This window comes from Notolepis coatsorum (assembly GCF_963971535.1).
Source record: "Notolepis coatsorum genome assembly, chromosome: 7".
Classification (NCBI taxonomy): domain Eukaryota; kingdom Metazoa; phylum Chordata; class Actinopteri; order Aulopiformes; family Paralepididae; genus Notolepis; species Notolepis coatsorum.
This window is the reverse complement of record NC_140171.1, coordinates 18,933,704-18,950,656: the sequence shown is the minus strand read 5'-3', so window position 1 is coordinate 18,950,656 and position 16,953 is coordinate 18,933,704. Positions and strand designations below refer to the sequence as shown.

Below are 16,953 nucleotides of genomic sequence, written 5' to 3'. Positions count from 1 at the left end.
GAGAGAGGAGGGGGAGGAGGAGGAGGAGGAGGAGGAGGGGAGGAGGAGGGGTAGGAGGGGAGAGGAGGAGGAGGGGAGGAGGAGGAGGGAGGAGGAGGAGGAGGAGGAGGAGAGGAGGGAGGAGGAGGAGGAGGGAGGAGGAGAGAGGAGGAGGAGGAGGGGGAGGAGGGGAGGGGAGGAGGGAGAGGAGGAGGAGGAGGGAGGAGGAGGAGGAGGGGGAAGGAGGAGAGGAGGAGGAGGAGGAGGGGAGGGAGGGAGAGGGGAGGAGGAGGAGGAGGAGGAGAGGAGGGGAGGAGGAGGGAGGAGGGAGGAGGAGGGAGGAGGGGGAGGGGGAGGAGGGAGGAGAGGAGAGGGAGGAGGAGGAGGAGGAGGGGGGAGGGAGGAGGAGGAGAGGAGAGGGAGAGGAGGGAGGGAGGAGAGGAAGGAGAGAGGAGGAGGAGGAGGAGGAGGAGGAGGAGGAGGAGGAGAGGGAGAGGAGGAGGAGGAGAGAGAATAGGAGAGGAATGACCAACGGAGTTCGGGAATGCGGTGGGGACAGAGAAAATTATACAATAGTGCAGTGCATAAAATGTTCTGAATAATGAATTACTGTTCAACAGTTTAAAACAGTCTTTACCTTCCCTGTTTTATATCCCCCAGTTTAAAACCGACAGTGTTCCTTCCTGTTTGATACCCACTTTGACCCTTCAACTCTCAGGGAGAGAGAGAGAGAGAGAGATAGATAGAGAGATAGATAAGAGAGATAGATAGAGAGATAGATAGATAGAGAAAGATAGATAGATAGATAGATAGATAGATAGATAGATAGATAGATAGATAGATAGATAGATAGATAGATAGATAGATAGATAGATAGATAGATAGATAGATAGAGAGAGATAGAGAGAGAGGATATGTAGTGAGATAGAGAGAAATAGATGTAGAGAGGTAGAGAGAGATAGAGAGAGGTAGAGAGATAGAGATGAAGAGAGAGGTAGAGATAGAGAGCTAGAGAGATAGAGAGATATGAGAGAGAGGTAGAGATATAGAGAGATAGAGAGAGGTAGAGAGGTAGAGAGATGAAGAGAGAGGTAGAGATACTAGAGAGGCAGAGAGAGATAGAGAGATGAAGAGAGGGAGAGAGATAGAGAGAGATAGAGAGATGAAGAGAGAGGTAGAGATACTAGAGAGAGGCAGAGAGAGATAGAGAGATGAAGAGAGAGGTAGAGATACTAGAGAGAGGCAGAGAGAGATAGAGAGATGAAGAGAGAGGTAGAGATACTAGAGAGAGGCAGAGAGAGATAGAGAGATGAAGAGAGGTAGAGATAGAGAGGGAGAGAGAGAGATAGAGAGAGATAGAGAGAAGATAGAGAGAGATAGAGAGGTAGAGAGAGTTAGAGAGATGAAGAGAGAGGTAGAGAATATAGAGATGAAGAGAGAGATAGAGAGAGGTAGAGAGATGAAGAGAGATGAAGAGAGGCGGGCGTGAAGGTGATTTAATATTTCCAGGCTGATGCAGCGTTATTGGTAATCTATGAATGGATTGTGGAGACCGCTGGACTGAAACCATGCATGCTAACGAAGGCGACTGGCTGACTTATTGGCATCCTGACTGTCTGAATGTGGGAAGGTCTATTCTTAGCTGCGACCAGCAGCTCGACAGGTCACTCTGTCGGTCGGTCGGTCCACACAAATCTTCCCACCCTCTTGTGACCACAGGTTTCGCCCAGGGAGACTGAAATTTGGCATGGAGATCAAGTGTGTGTGTGTGTGTGTGTGTGTGTGTGTGTGTGTGCGTGTGTGTGTGTGCGTGTGTGTGTGTGTGTGTGTGTGTGTGTGTGTGTGTGTGTGTGTGTGTGTGTGTGTGTGTGTGTGTGTGTGTGTGTGTGTGTACTGGTAAATCAGTCTGTCCAGCCACAGTCCCGAAACTATTTTACACCAATCGACCAGATGGTGTCGCTATAATCAAAGGTCAAAATGTAAAACCTTAATAAACCATAACTCATACACCATCAGTCCGATTGACAGGAAACCTCATGCACGTGTCCAGCTAGCCTTGGTCTACAACTCTGCCACTAAGAACACCCATGTCCACAGCAGTCTATTTTACTGTGAAGCAATTTGGGCTGCAATTCTTGTATGAAAGGTGCTATACGAATAAAGTGTATTATTATGTCTGCCTGCCATAATATAATGGATTGTGCATCTTTATCCATCTATTCAAAATTCCACAAAATTGAAATACGCACTAGTTAAGGGCAAGGAAACTATAAAAGAAGGAAGGGTCATCATGTCACGTGAAACGCACATTGGTGCCAGGTGTGGAAATGTTCAGTTCGGCCTGACATTGAGTTGAATGGCATCAGCCGTCTCCTTGTCATTTAAACAGGTTATTACCTCGGGTGTCAGAATCATCTGCAATTTGCTGCCTTGTTATAACTAGCTAATGTTTGATATATTGGTTGATGGCATATTATTCCTCAGATGGCTGGTATATTTCAAATGTTAATACAGGCTTCAATACAACTGGTATACAACACTGGTATTCTGACGTGATGACCCTTCCTTCTTTTATAATTGGGGGGGGGGGGGGGGGGGCAACACACATCCACCTACAGTTGAAGGAGGACGGCGACCCTCTGGAGCGGCTGAACTCCTCTCCGTACAGCACGGCCATGCTGGGCTGGCTGGTCCTCCGCCCAGGGTGGTAGGATGGGGGCATGCCCCCGTACATCGCCCCTCCTCCTCCTGCTCCTCCTGCTCCTCCTGCTCCCGCTCCTCCCCCTGCTCCCGCTCCTCCCCCTCCTCCTGCTGCTGCTCCCCCTCCTCCTCCTCCCCCTCCTCCTCCTCCTCCTCCCCCTCCTCCCCCTGTTCCACCTCCTCCGCTGCCTCCTCCGGCCATGCGCTCCTTGGTCTTCAGCGCCTGGCTCCTCTCCTGGCGAAGGCGGTCCTCGTCCCGCAGCAGACACACCAGCTGGCGGGCCTTCTCCCTCACGTTGGCCCCCTGGTCCCGGCCGTCGCGGTCCACGTACTGGAAGTCCCGCAGCGTCTGGGGCCGGGACGGAGAGACACTGTGGTTATTAGCTCAGGGGGGGATCTTTATGGAGCCTGAAGCCAGTCAAAACCCCTGGACCGGAAACATATTATATTGAGATGTTTACGTATACCTACAAAGTATAGATATATAGATATATATATATAACTATATGAAGGAGCTTCTATCCCCAGGCCATTAGGATGCTCAATGACTCACCCATTCTACATTCATTGCACTCACATTCACATGCACACACTCACTTTAAACATTCACTTTAAACACTTTTTAACACTACACCATATTTGATCTATTTATTACAAAAAGATGTGCACTACATCTCTACCTCATTTTTTGCATTTGTTTGCATTTTGTACTTGTAGTTTTGTATATTGTATATTTTGTATAGTGTTTTTGGTCTTTATTCTTTTTACTTTTTTTGTACTGTATGAAGCACAATTTCAGGAGGCTCATACAGAACCAAGCATTTCACTATAATGTACATGTATGTGCCTTATATGTGACAAATAAAACAAAACTTGAACTTGAAAACATTTGAGAACAATTCAGTGACACACCTTTGCAAATTATAATATGCATGTGAACTCTATACATATTCGCAACTTGTGATACTTGTACTCAACTCCTTTATCTTTGGACTACAGGATTTTGGCCATACAGTATAGAGATTCAATTACAGTATTTTTGAGGATGGCTTAGAACCCGATACTGCTAAACGATATACAAAAAGGGTTAACCCTTTCAGGTGTATGTTTTCTCAGAATTGTATTTTTGAATTTTACCAGACAGTTTCAGCAGAACGTTTGATGTGTTGCTAGGATACCACTCAGACTACAGTTGATGTCCTGCTACAGTGTTTGCCAATAACAACAACTGACAGGAAGTAAAAAAAAAATTATAATAATAATAATAATAATAATAATATATATATATATATATATATATATATATATATATATATATATATATTTTTTTTTATCCCAAACATTTTACCAAGAAATTTCAATTTCTGAGGTTTCAGATTACAGTGGTTATAGTTATACTTGTTTCAATGTGAATTGCACAATGCCATCACTTTGGGACACATTAACAGGCAGGTCTGTCCCAAGATGGATGTTGCTCATACTGTGACCTGGTGACCCAGTCTCGCGTCCCAAAGTGGCCCGGCTTGCACTGTGATCACAATTCTATAAAGCAATACGACCGGTGTGCTTATGAGCAAAGTACAGAGATGAAAAGAAAGAGCATGAGACAATAACGTGGACATGGACGTTATCTAGCCATGCATGACATACTGCTCGGGTATGGATTCCTAGACTTCTGATCCTTATGATCCATCAGATCTCCCCAGAACCTCAGAAGATCTACTATACTGTAGATTGTAGAGTGGTACCTGTATAGTGAAAGCGTTCTCGCGACACTGTTGAGCCACCCTCTCTGAGCCGGTCTTCAGCAGGTAATCCAGCAGAGTCAGAGCCTGGAATCAAACAACAGTTACCATACTGATCTAGAATCAAACTACAGTTACTGATCTAGAATCAAACTACAGTTCAAACTACAGTTACTGATCTAGAATCAAACTACAGTTACTGATCTAGAATCAAACTACAGTTACTGATCTAGAATCAAACAAGTTACTGATCTAGAATAAAACAACAGTTATCATACTGATCTAGAATCAAACAGCAGTTAATGATCTATTGTAGAATCAAACAACAGTTGTTGATCTAGAATCAAACACCAGTTACTGATCTAGAATCAAACAACAATTAATGATCTAGAATCAAACAACAGTTGCTGATCTAGAATCAAACACCAGTTACTGATCTAGAATCAAACAACAATTAATGATCTAGAATCAAACAACAGTTACTGATCTAGAATCAAACAACAGTTAATGATCTAGAATGAAACAACAGTTAATGATCTAGAATCAAACAACAGTTACTGATCTAGAATCAAACAACAATTAATGATCTAGAATCAAACAACAGTTACTGATCTAGAATCAAACAGCAGTTACTGATCTAGAATCAAACAACAGTTACTGATCTAGAATCAAACAACAGTTACTGATCTAGAATCAAACAACAGTTACTGATCTAGAATCAAACAACAGTCAGTTACTGATCTAGAATCAAACTACAGTTCAAACTACAGTTACTGATCTAGAATCAAACTACAGTTACTGATCTAGAATCAAACTACAGTTACTGATCTAGAATCAAACAAGTTACTGATCTAGAATAAAACAACAGTTATCATACTGATCTAGAATCAAACAGCAGTTAATGATCTATTGTAGAATCAAACAACAGTTGTTGATCTAGAATCAAACACCAGTTACTGATCTAGAATCAAACAACAATTAATGATCTAGAATCAAACAACAGTTGCTGATCTAGAATCAAACACCAGTTACTGATCTAGAATCAAACAACAATTAATGATCTAGAATCAAACAACAGTTACTGATCTAGAATCAAACAACAGTTAATGATCTAGAATGAAACAACAGTTAATGATCTAGAATCAAACAACAGTTACTGATCTAGAATCAAACAACAATTAATGATCTAGAATCAAACAACAGTTACTGTTCTAGAATCAAACAGCAGTTACTGATCTAGAATCAAACAACAGTTACTGATCTAGAATCAAACAACAGTTACTGATCTAGAATCAAACAACAGTTACTGATCTAGAATCAAACAACAGTTACTGATCTAGAATCAAACAACAGTTACTGATCTAGAATCAAACAACAGTCAGTTACTGATCTAGAGTCAAACAAGTTACTAATCTAGAATCAAACACAATTACTAGGGATGCTCGATATTGGCTTTTTTACCGATACCGATATACCGATATTGTCCAACTCTTAATTTCCGATACCGATATCAACCGATATCAACCGATACCGATATATGCAGGGTTTCCCCCCCCAAAAAAAGGAATAATTTCAGGTAATTAACATTACATATCTCTTGTTGTGGAATTAACACAACATTATGCATACTTTTGACAATAAATAAAATCTGAATTTGTTTTTACCTGCTTGCCTGGGTAAATAAAGGTTATAGAAATGTATATATAAAAAAAAAATCTTTTTTGAAAACAGATATTTTCCGATATCACATTTTAATGCCGATATCGGCCGATAATATCGGTAGGCCGATAATATCGGACATCCCTAACAATTACTGATCTAGAATCAAACAACAGTTAACATACTGATCTGGAATCAAACAAAATGTTACTGTACTGACCTGGACTCAAACAACATTGAGTCAGGGGACATTGCATCCTTGTGTTATGTTAATTACAGCTCAATGAAATGATAAGGTAGCAGTCCCTGTAAGACAAGGTATTGCTATTTTTCAACTACATAATTTCATGGTGATGTAATTAACACAACATAAGGATTCAATGTCCCTGGTGACATCACTGGTGACCATAGTCAACCTCATTTACTCTCAATAACTGTCAAACTAAATGAATGTATGCTAAACTGTTTTTGAATGTGTGTGAGATTATGTGCAAAATAAATGTGCATTATGTTTTGGTGAAGTGCTCCTTTAAAACTGCAATAATTATTTTCTGACCACGAGAGGGCAGCAAGGAGGCTTATCTTTTAACAAAGTTATAATTGTATTAAATACATCACTTATAAACATAATACTGGCTTACTTGCACAACCTTGTTGTAAGAGATTTGCTGAAAGGGAAATGATCGTTTTCATGCATGGATTACTAGATCTCAACTACAACACATACATCTTTCATGGCCAATTCCTGGTTGGTAGCTAAATATTTCACCTACAAACACAATACTGTTCCGACAGCACACTATTGATGTAATTAAGATATTCGCTGAAAGGAAAACGTTTTAAAAGCATAGGTTTTAAAAGCACGGAACGGGTTTTGTCAACAAAGAAAATAAATGATGGAATAACAACAGACTGGCTGCTGGTGGCACAGGGCTGTTTGAGTAGGACACCATGACTCAATGAGACATTCTGAAGTTTTGAAAATGTGAAAAATCTAATTGAAGCTTTCAATTATTTTATGTGAATATGTTTATATTCATATTGTTGTCACCGTCTTTCGTGTCACAGATGTCTCCATTCAAACCCCCCGCAGTGCCCCTGTCTCATTATGTACGCCGTCTCTGTCTGAACTAGAGTAGAACTGATAAAAGCCAGTCATTTCCCAGGTGGTTCTCCTTATTTTCAGTTCACTATTAGAAAGATTCAATCATTTAATAGATCTAGGAGAGAATGGACCTCAAGGTTGGCAGATGATTTAGAGATGAAGGACGGATAAAGCACAGAATGGAGCACAACAGAGCAGAACAGAACAGAACAGAACAAAACAGAGTACAGCGGAACAGAACAGAACAGAACAGAGCATAACAGAACAGAACAGAACAGAACAGAACAGAGCAGAGCAGAGCAGAACCGAAAAGAACAGCACAGAACAGAACAGAACAGAACAGAACATAACATAACATAACATAGTACAGCAGAACAGAACAGAGTACAGCAGAACAGAACAGAACGGAACAGAACAACAGAACAGAACAGAGTACAGCAGAACAGAGCAGAACAGAACAGAGCAGAACAGAGCAGAACAGAACATAACATAACATAGTACAGCAGAACAGAACAGAGTACAGCAGAACAGAACGGAACAGAACAGAACAAAACAGAACAGAACATAGTACAGCAGAACAGAACAGAGTACAGCAGAACAGAACGGAACGGAACAGAACAGAACAGAACAGAACAGAACAGAACAGAACAGAACAGAACAGAACAGAACAGAACAGAACAGAACAGAACAGAACAGAACAACCCTATTTGGCCGACAGGTGTGTACAGTATGACACAAGCTTGGGTCTCAGACATAGATGAGGTCATAGATGAGGTCATAGATGAGGTCATAGGTGAGGTCACCTTGTAGACGTGTCTCCAGTTCTTGCCGCTGTCATTGAGGCGCTTCCACACCATGCCCATGACCTCAGCGAACGCCACCACGTTGAAGGTCAGGTCAGCGATCTCTGACATCAGCGAGGAGGAGGGGCCCCACGGGTCATTAGACGTGGCCTCACGCACCTGCAACAACACAGGGTTAGGAACACAGCCACTGTTCCCTGAGGGGGGCGGGCGTCTTGTGAGACCCCCCCCACACACACACATATTCTGGCATATATATATATATATAAAAAAGAAGAAATACATCCCCAGAGCTTTCAGAAAGGTGCAGAAGATAAGTATTGATCCCCCCAAAACATTTATTAATTCATTTATCATTTAAAAAGATTGTGCGGGTCCAAAATGAATGTTTACATGTTGCAAGTATGTTTCCCCTATATGCACCTGATTGAATGAATGACATGCTGGTGCTCTAGTGCACCATCTAGTGGCTGAATGTTCTCCATAGCAATTGTTTTATTTTTTGTCTCGAACATAGAAACATAAAACTAAAAAACTAAAAGGTAGTCAAAGACTATTTCCATACAGTTCAGTAAGTGTTCGAGAAGTGACAGGGGGAAGTAAAAATGTTTTACATTATAAAATTATAATATAATACTAATATATAAAATAATGACAAATAAAATAAAAGTACAGTTTTTTATATATCCAAATATCCAAATGAGAAAAGATATATATTAGGCAGTCACATTACTGCTCAAGCTCCTCTCTCTTATACGTATGTGTCCATAAGTGCTTGTTTATAGCTGCCTTTAAATTGGTTGATATTATTGCAAACATTTGTATTCACATCCAGACCATTCCAGAGTGATACGCCACAAACTGCAATGCACATGCTTTTAAAAGTTGTACGTAAAAGTTGTTTTAAAAGCTAATGTCCCTCTAAAATTATAACCACTCTCTCTAGCCATGACATTTTTTTTTAATGTTGCTTGGGAATTTGTTTTTTATTGCCAGAAACATAATCTGTGCAGTTTTGAATTTGATTGAGTTCAATGTTTGACTCTTTACAAACAGACTATTTGTGTGATCTAAATATCTACCATGATGTACTATCCGTGTGGCTCTTTTTTTGCAGTGTGCATATCTTTTATAAATTGCTTTTATAAGTATTTCCCCAAGCTTCAACACAATATGATAGATATGGTACAATGAGTGTGCAATACAATGTATATAGAGTTTTCTGATTCAGGATATATCTAGTCTTGCCCAGTATACCAATATCTCTCGCTATCTTTTAACCCAAAGTGGGGTTTCCAGCAGAGTTTGTGGTCTATTAAAACCCCTAGAAACTTGTTTGTTGTTTGTATACTCTCAAAACTTTTACATGATCAATTTCCAGTTGAGGATCAGTGTTTATTTTACGATTTCCAAATAGCATGACGTTTTTTTAATTTATTTTTATTGAGTGATAACTTATGTGTCAAACCAACCTTTTAACATGTCTTTCTTTGCCACTTCTAAAAGCTGCTGTAGGTCATCCACCGAACATAAAATGTTTGTGTCGTCGGCAAAGACAACAAGTTTCAGTATGTCAGATACTTTATAATTGATGTATAACATGAACAATTTGGGTCCCAATACTGACCCCTGTGGGACACCACAGGTAATGTTTAAGCATTGTGACTTATCATCACCCATCAGAACAAATTGCTGCCTGTTACTAATATAGCTTTTCAGCCACTCAAGAGCAACCCCTCTGGCACCAAGTACCAACTGAAAGGTAGCAATGGTTGAAGACAATCTACAATAACTTGATCAATGCAGATGGATAATGCATGTGTATTCAAGGTTTGATGACATTTAAAAAGATATAGAGCAGTGTTCACTGCTATTGTTACAGCCTTGGGTTGTATATCATAGGAACAGATTGTATATTGCCAGAAACATAATCTGTGCAGTTTTGAATTTGATTGAGTTCAATGTTTGACTCTTTACAAACAGACTATTTGTGTGATCTAAATATCTACCATGATGTACTATCCGTGTGGCTCTTTTTTTGCAGTGTGCATATCTTTTATAAATTGCTTTTATAAGTATTTCCCCAAGCTTCAACACAATATGATAGATATGGTACAATGAGTGTGCAATACAATGTATATAGAGTTTTCTGATTCAGGATATATCTAGTCTTGCCCAGTATACCAATATCTCTCGCTATCTTTTAACCCAAAGTGGGGTTTCCAGCAGAGTTTGTGGTCTATTAAAACCCCTAGAAACTTGTTTGTTGTTTGTATACTCTCAAAACTTTTACATGATCAATTTCCAGTTGAGGATCAGTGTTTATTTTACGATTTCCAAATAGCATGACGTTTTTTTAATTTATTTTTATTGAGTGATAACTTATGTGTCAAACCAACCTTTTAACATGTCTTTCTTTGCCACTTCTAAAAGCTGCTGTAGGTCATCCACCGAACATAAAATGTTTGTGTCGTCGGCAAAGACAACAAGTTTCAGTATGTCAGATACTTTATAATTGATGTATAACATGAACAATTTGGGTCCCAATACTGACCCCTGTGGGACACCACAGGTAATGTTTAAGCATTGTGACTTATCATCACCCATCAGAACAAATTGCTGCCTGTTACTAATATAGCTTTTCAGCCACTCAAGAGCAACCCCTCTGGCACCAAGTACCAACTGAAAGGTAGCAATGGTTGAAGACAATCTACAATAACTTGATCAATGCAGATGGATAATGCATGTGTATTCAAGGTTTGATGACATTTAAAAAGATATAGAGCAGTGTTCACTGCTATTGTTACAGCCTTGGGTTGTATATCATAGGTTTCACTATTGCGATAAACTAACTGTGATAACGCTAGGTTATGACTATAACCAAGTTCTGTTAGTTAGAGGTGACGCTTGGCATCACACTGCACTATCTCGCGTACGTGCACGCGTACTGAATAAATTCCACAAATGTACCTCTAATACCAGTATTAGTCTGACCACACCCCTCATCAGCTTACCTTCATAAGCAGGTGTGTGGTCACCTGCTCTCCTCCTTCCCAAGCTTTCACCACAAGGTGAGGTCAAGGGCTGCAGCGGCCGTCTGATGCCAAGCGTCACCTCTAACTAACAGAACTTGGTTATAGTCATAACCTAGCGTTCTGTGCCGTTAGAGGCTCTGCTTGGCATCACACTGCACAATGGGAGGCCAAGCGGAGCCGCTGGCTGACAAATACACCCCGCTGACAGCCCCCCAAAACCATCAGAACAGGGAGGGCCGAGCCCCCCCGACCCCCCCTAATGGAGGGTATCCCCCCTATTAGGGGCTTCACGGGAAGGCGACGGACCCGACCGTGCGAAGAGGCACTCAAGCAACTCAACGCACAGGGTGAGCAGACCGTGGCTTGACCCCACGACTACACACACGCACAACCCGCATGCCACCCGGGAACGAACGGAGGAACAACCTCGTTACTGCCCCCAGAATCACGGGGTCAAGGGCAAACCCAACCCCGTGGCAAGGCCGTAGCAGCGGAGCGCGAAGGAAGACCCAGACCCACCAAAAGGACTGGACTCCCTGGAATGGGGGCCCGGAGAAGTCCATGATGCCAGCATCAAGACCCCACCAGGTGGGCACGTAGTGCCCCGCCCCCCACATCGCCAGCGTATTCGGACAAAGGCCCCCCAGTTACTGCACCTGGTAATCCCAGGCGGTATCCCAACCAAGTACTAACCAGGCCAGAACCTGCTTAGCTTCCGAGATCGGACGAGATCGGGCGTGTTCAGGTCGGTATGGCCGTAAGCCGAGCGGGCCCCGTCCCCCCAATAGTACACCGCCTGGCACACTGACCCTGCAGAACAGCCAGTCAGCATGGCCGTAAGCACACAAAAAGGTTAACCAACGGAAGCAGGCAGCACACCGGGGAAAAACCAGGCAACAGGCTGTTAACCCTAGCCTGGAGACTGCGGACGAGACAGGCGCCAGAGGGGACAGCTGAACACAGCTGCCCCGGCGGAAGGGGCGTATGCTGGCGTTGTTGCATGACCAAGCCTCCATTTAAAAACCCCCACCCAGAGGGGTCGAGGCAGAGAAGGCTGACACGATTGGCAGACGTCATGAACGTGCAGGGGCACCCTCAACCGGTGAACCCGGGAGTTGACACTGCACCAACACACCAGGGAATCAACCACCTTGGTGTTACCCAATGCGGTGGTTGTTCCTATAACCCCTCAAGAAAAAACTCCAAAACACACCTGCGGGTATACACCGGCTATACCGCAGTACAAGTGTTTCAGTTTTCAAAAAGGGTTAACCCAGGCCTACGGGTCGCAAACTCACTTCGGACCGGGCCTGGCGGTACGGGAAGCACAGGGTCACCAGAGGAGGTCAAAAAACCACCCCCACAGGCCCCTCTTCGCCATGCGTGAGAGAGGAGCGAAAAATAATGGAGAACCAGCCCCTAAGCACACCGTACTTGGTATTCCCAGGCGGTCTCCCAACCAAGTACTAACCAGGACCAACCTGCGTAGCGGCCGAGATCCGACGAGATCGAGCGTGTACAGAATGGCATGGCTGTAAGCCATTACGACAGTGCTGAGTAAAAACATACCCAACCAGGGTCTCCATAGCGCTTAACCCTGTGACACCCAGACCGACCTGGCATTTTTCCCCCTGAAAAAAGCCCAAGTCCCTCAGGGTACCAGAACAGCAGATCTGCATCCCCGGCGGACAACGGGTTCAACTGATCTGGACCAGCGTGACCAGAACCAGTCCCGTGCCCTAACCACGCCGACATGCCTACTCCAGGAGAAGGGCAGATATGCGTGTCGATCTTAACATGAAAAGAAGGCGCCACCCAGACGTTCGGGCGAACCGCGCCCGGTGGCCCACCCCAAGGGCGTGAGACCCCTCCACATATGTTCAGATCCATTCCGTCATCATCCCCCAGACATGAACGAGAATCCGTCGACAACCCACCCAGGTCATGGGATGTGGTCGTCGGAAGAGGAAAAACCCCCATCTCAGTTGCTTTATAAAAACGCTGTTTCAACCACAAGCAACCAAGGCGTGCCAGTCAATCGCCTGTTTACAGCGAGCTAGCACTATACGTGCGTCGGGACACACCCCCATCAATGAACAGGCTATTTAGACCTGTCATTGAATCCCCAAGGCGCCCAGGGGAACGACAAGAGGGGTGTGACACTCCCTAACTCCAACACTTCTGGAATAAAAAGAAGGAAGCATCAACAGTATGTATCCCAGTCTACACAGCCGGGGTAAAATTTTTTCACTTTTTTACATCCCACCACCCTCCCATAGGAAGGAGACGGGGATCCCCAGAGAGACTTCCCACGCGAGCTGTACAGATTGAAAAGAATATATTGCACCTTGAGCCATGTAAAAAACTGGTTTTAGGGCTCTCCGGGGAAGAGGCACTGAACCCATACACACTCAATAAACGAATTGAATCGAATACACATACAATAGAAAAGGACCCTTCTAGAGGGTCCACTCACTTTGACAATCTGAGGAGGAAGGCTCTGTACTCTGATGGAGGCTCCCTCACATGGAAGAAGGAGTCCGAACTCACAGAAGGCCCGAATAGGCGCTTGGTGAGGAGGAGCCCTGACCACCCCCCCTGAAAACAGATCCATCACATGGACCTGAACAGCACACGGAAGTCCTACCAACAGAGACGCGCACGGTGACGTACTCTATGGCGGGGGAATTCCTGCGGTGCACACGCCCAATATACCAGGCCGTGGGACCAGGAACTCCCTCCCCCCCCCCCCCCCCCCCCCGTAACGTGCCGAACCGCCACGTGACGGGAACCTTGAAGGACAGGGGGTGTACCCCTGACCGACAGAAACAATGGGGAGAGGAAAGGTTACCAGTTCACCCCTTTACGACCCCACACCCATGATACGATGTAATGACAAAAAGAGAATATGACACAGTCATAGTCAACTCTATGAAGCGTTTTACAGCTCCACACAGCGCATGAGCTAACCTGCTATCTGATTTTTACTAAGGAAAAACACAGAATAGAGAGGGCTCAAGAGCCCCGGTCCAACATACACATGTGCTTCTGTGGCCAGTCCAACCCAGTTGTAGGTCACATGACACACACAACCCATCATCACCTACAAAAAATGGCAAAAACACTCAACAGAGGAACGCCGTTTTTTTCACAATGAGAGAATACATCATTCTCGATTAGTATCGGCCACAGGCCTTGCTAAGCACACATGACAGCAACCAAACCATTTTCTTTTTTAGGAAAATAAGTCTCTCCAGCAGATTTAGCACAACCTCAGCAATCAAGCTAAGAGTTACATCGCATCCCTACCACACAAAAGACACAAATAGTGCACAAACATGTCTGATAGGAGGATGAAAAAGTCCCCAGGGAACCGGGGGGGAAAACACAATCCTCCTATTTTACCCTCAATACGGCCAGTTAAAACAGGAAAACCTGTTAATATGTGAACACACTGTTCATTGTCATCACAGTCTGAGAAAGAACATTCTTTTACTCACTTGTCACCAAGCATAGCTTCATAGGTTAGTTACCTTAGTTGTGAGTACACGGTACATATAAACACCATGATGTTTCTCACACAACAACCAGATCATTACATCCCAATTTGCACGGAGAAGCTAACTGCCAGTGACAAAAACAGCTCACACATAACCCGCAACGTATCCTAAATGCATTGCAACAACACACGTTTTGGGAAAAACACCGTTATTCACAATACATTTAGCAAGTAAAACCAGAAGACGTGTTATGAGGTCTGGTCAACCCCGTTCCTACCCGGAACGCAGATCAGCGAAGTGCAGTCACAGACACCGTAGGAACACAGCCGCTCCTGTGTTGTCCGAACTGGGCAGCGTCACCGCCCCAACCCGCACTACAGTCCCCTGTTGATGCAACCTTGCCGTCCTGGCTCAGGGCAGGGTTGACGAAAACATCCCGTCAAGGATGACGTCGTGGTCAAGAGTGTAAAACATGTTAAAATCAAAGCACGTTCAACAGAATAGCATCAAGCTAACGGCTGCTCCAACCGTTCGGGTGCTACTGCTTCTGCTCGCGAAACGCCAAGCTAACGACGCACGCGATCAGAAGCGAGCTCACGGCGGCGCGCGAGAAGCTAAGCTACCCCACGCCAGCCATGGCCTATAGCAGCAAGCTAACGTTTACCTAGCGACCACGACATGCTAGCCCCGCAGCTAACAGCTGACTGGCTAATAGTAGGCCCAACCTAAGCAGGCCATGCAGCGATCCAGCAGGCTAACGCAGCAGTTAACAGCTAACTGGCTAACCGCAAGCTATGAACATGTAAACAATGACATAACACTCACCCAGACAGGCCGCCGTTCTGAACCTCTCCTCACTTTTTAAGAGAAAAGAGAAAACAAGATGTCAACACCGCTTCACAACGGTGATTTTACCACACCCGACGGAATCAGCACAATACCAACTGGCCTGTGTAGCTGACTTTGAACATGAATCTGCCGCTACCGCACATTCATGCACATATCCCCTCGTGAAGGAATACTCTCATTTGGATATGAAAGATGGGGCCTTAACACGGTGACAGAGAGAATCCACTCGTCCAAAACACACAGGGATCACCAGTGTCAATGGTCGCGGCCCACTAGTTAAAACTACAATGGTCTTCAGACCAAGGTCTCCTGTCGCCTAGGTGGCTGAACAAAGGACCCTAGCCTGGGGCCGGTTTCCATAAACATTGTCAAGTAGCCCCCATAGCACTAACAGACAAGTGGAGCCTGCCAGCAAACACTACTCACCCAACCTGGAACGCACCGCTTCTCACAACAGCGGCATGTCCGACAGTTCAGCTGTGGCCTGACAGGTTTCACCCCAACAAACACAGCAAGGAACTGCAGTTGAGAAGCATGCAGCGGCGTGCTCCCAATACGAAAAACCGGTGGAGGGTTTTTAGAATGATCATCATCTTCTAGACACTCCAGTACGAAGACAATATCGCCGTATTTTCTCGAAAAATAGTGAGAGAGAAAATAAAGATATGATGTCAACGTATCCTTGTTTCCCAAAGCTGTTCCTAATCCAATTTCTTCCATCATGGTGTCAAGTGTGGGGATCTACCGAGGCACTTATTCCTTGTGGTGAAAGCGAGAAGGAGGAGAGCAGGTGACCACACACCTGCTTATGAAGGTAAGCTGATGAGGGGTGTGGTCAGACTAATACTGGTATTAGAGGTACATTTGTGGAATTTATTCAGTACGTGTGCACGTACGCGAGATAGTGCAGTGTGATGCCAAGCAGAGCCTCTAACGGCACAGAACTGCTGTGTGCTCTCTATTCTCTGGCCTGAGTGTTCCAGTGTCTATGTGTTTGACAGCAGCTTGTGTGAATGAAGCTAATTGGCAGGTGGTGAGCTCTGATTGGTTCCGAGAGTGGGAGTGCCTTGGGGTGTGCCCGCTGATGATTGGCTGCCACAGTGACATCTCTGCCTACGAAAAAGAAATCTCAGCCTTTGTTCCGGTGGCAGCGGCAACGAGACCCAGACATCCTTCCTGGCTTCCGAACTACCTTATTGCTCCTGATTCTATTCCGTGTTCATACTAGGTTTTATTGCAACGTTGTGCCTTAGGCTACTAAGACTTAGGACTGTGGTATAGGTAACGTTATAGAGTAGACTGCTATGTATGGGCCTACAGTATAATAGGTATAGGCCCTATAGAATCTGTGATCGCGGAATCGAAGAGGATTTCACGGAATTGAGATATTAACACGGAATTCGTAATTACCGCAGAATGGCGTGGAATTAGCTTACATTTTTTTTTATTATACATAAATCGGTTTTCATATAAATCAATCTTCAGTACGACTTTAAAACGGTGACGTGGCACGGTCTACGGAGCTGCGCAGAAATGACAGCAACCAAATCCATTCAGAGACAACGGACCCAGTGCGCT

At 44.2% G+C, this 16,953-nt stretch overlaps 1 protein-coding gene across 1 annotated transcript in view; it reads right to left on the bottom strand.

Moving 5' to 3' along the window:
• Nucleotides 1-16,953, bottom strand: part of epn3b (epsin 3b) — a gene marked incomplete at both ends in the record, with an annotated part of 44,862 nt that overhangs the window by 26,696 nt on the left and 1,213 nt on the right. Inside the window, 3 exons of the mRNA XM_084318205.1 lie at nt 2,596-3,028; nt 4,428-4,511; nt 7,992-8,150. Of these exons, the coding sequence (XP_084174331.1) occupies nt 2,596-3,028; nt 4,428-4,511; nt 7,992-8,150 (676 nt within the window). The remainder of the gene's footprint in view (nt 1-2,595; nt 3,029-4,427; nt 4,512-7,991; nt 8,151-16,953) is intronic.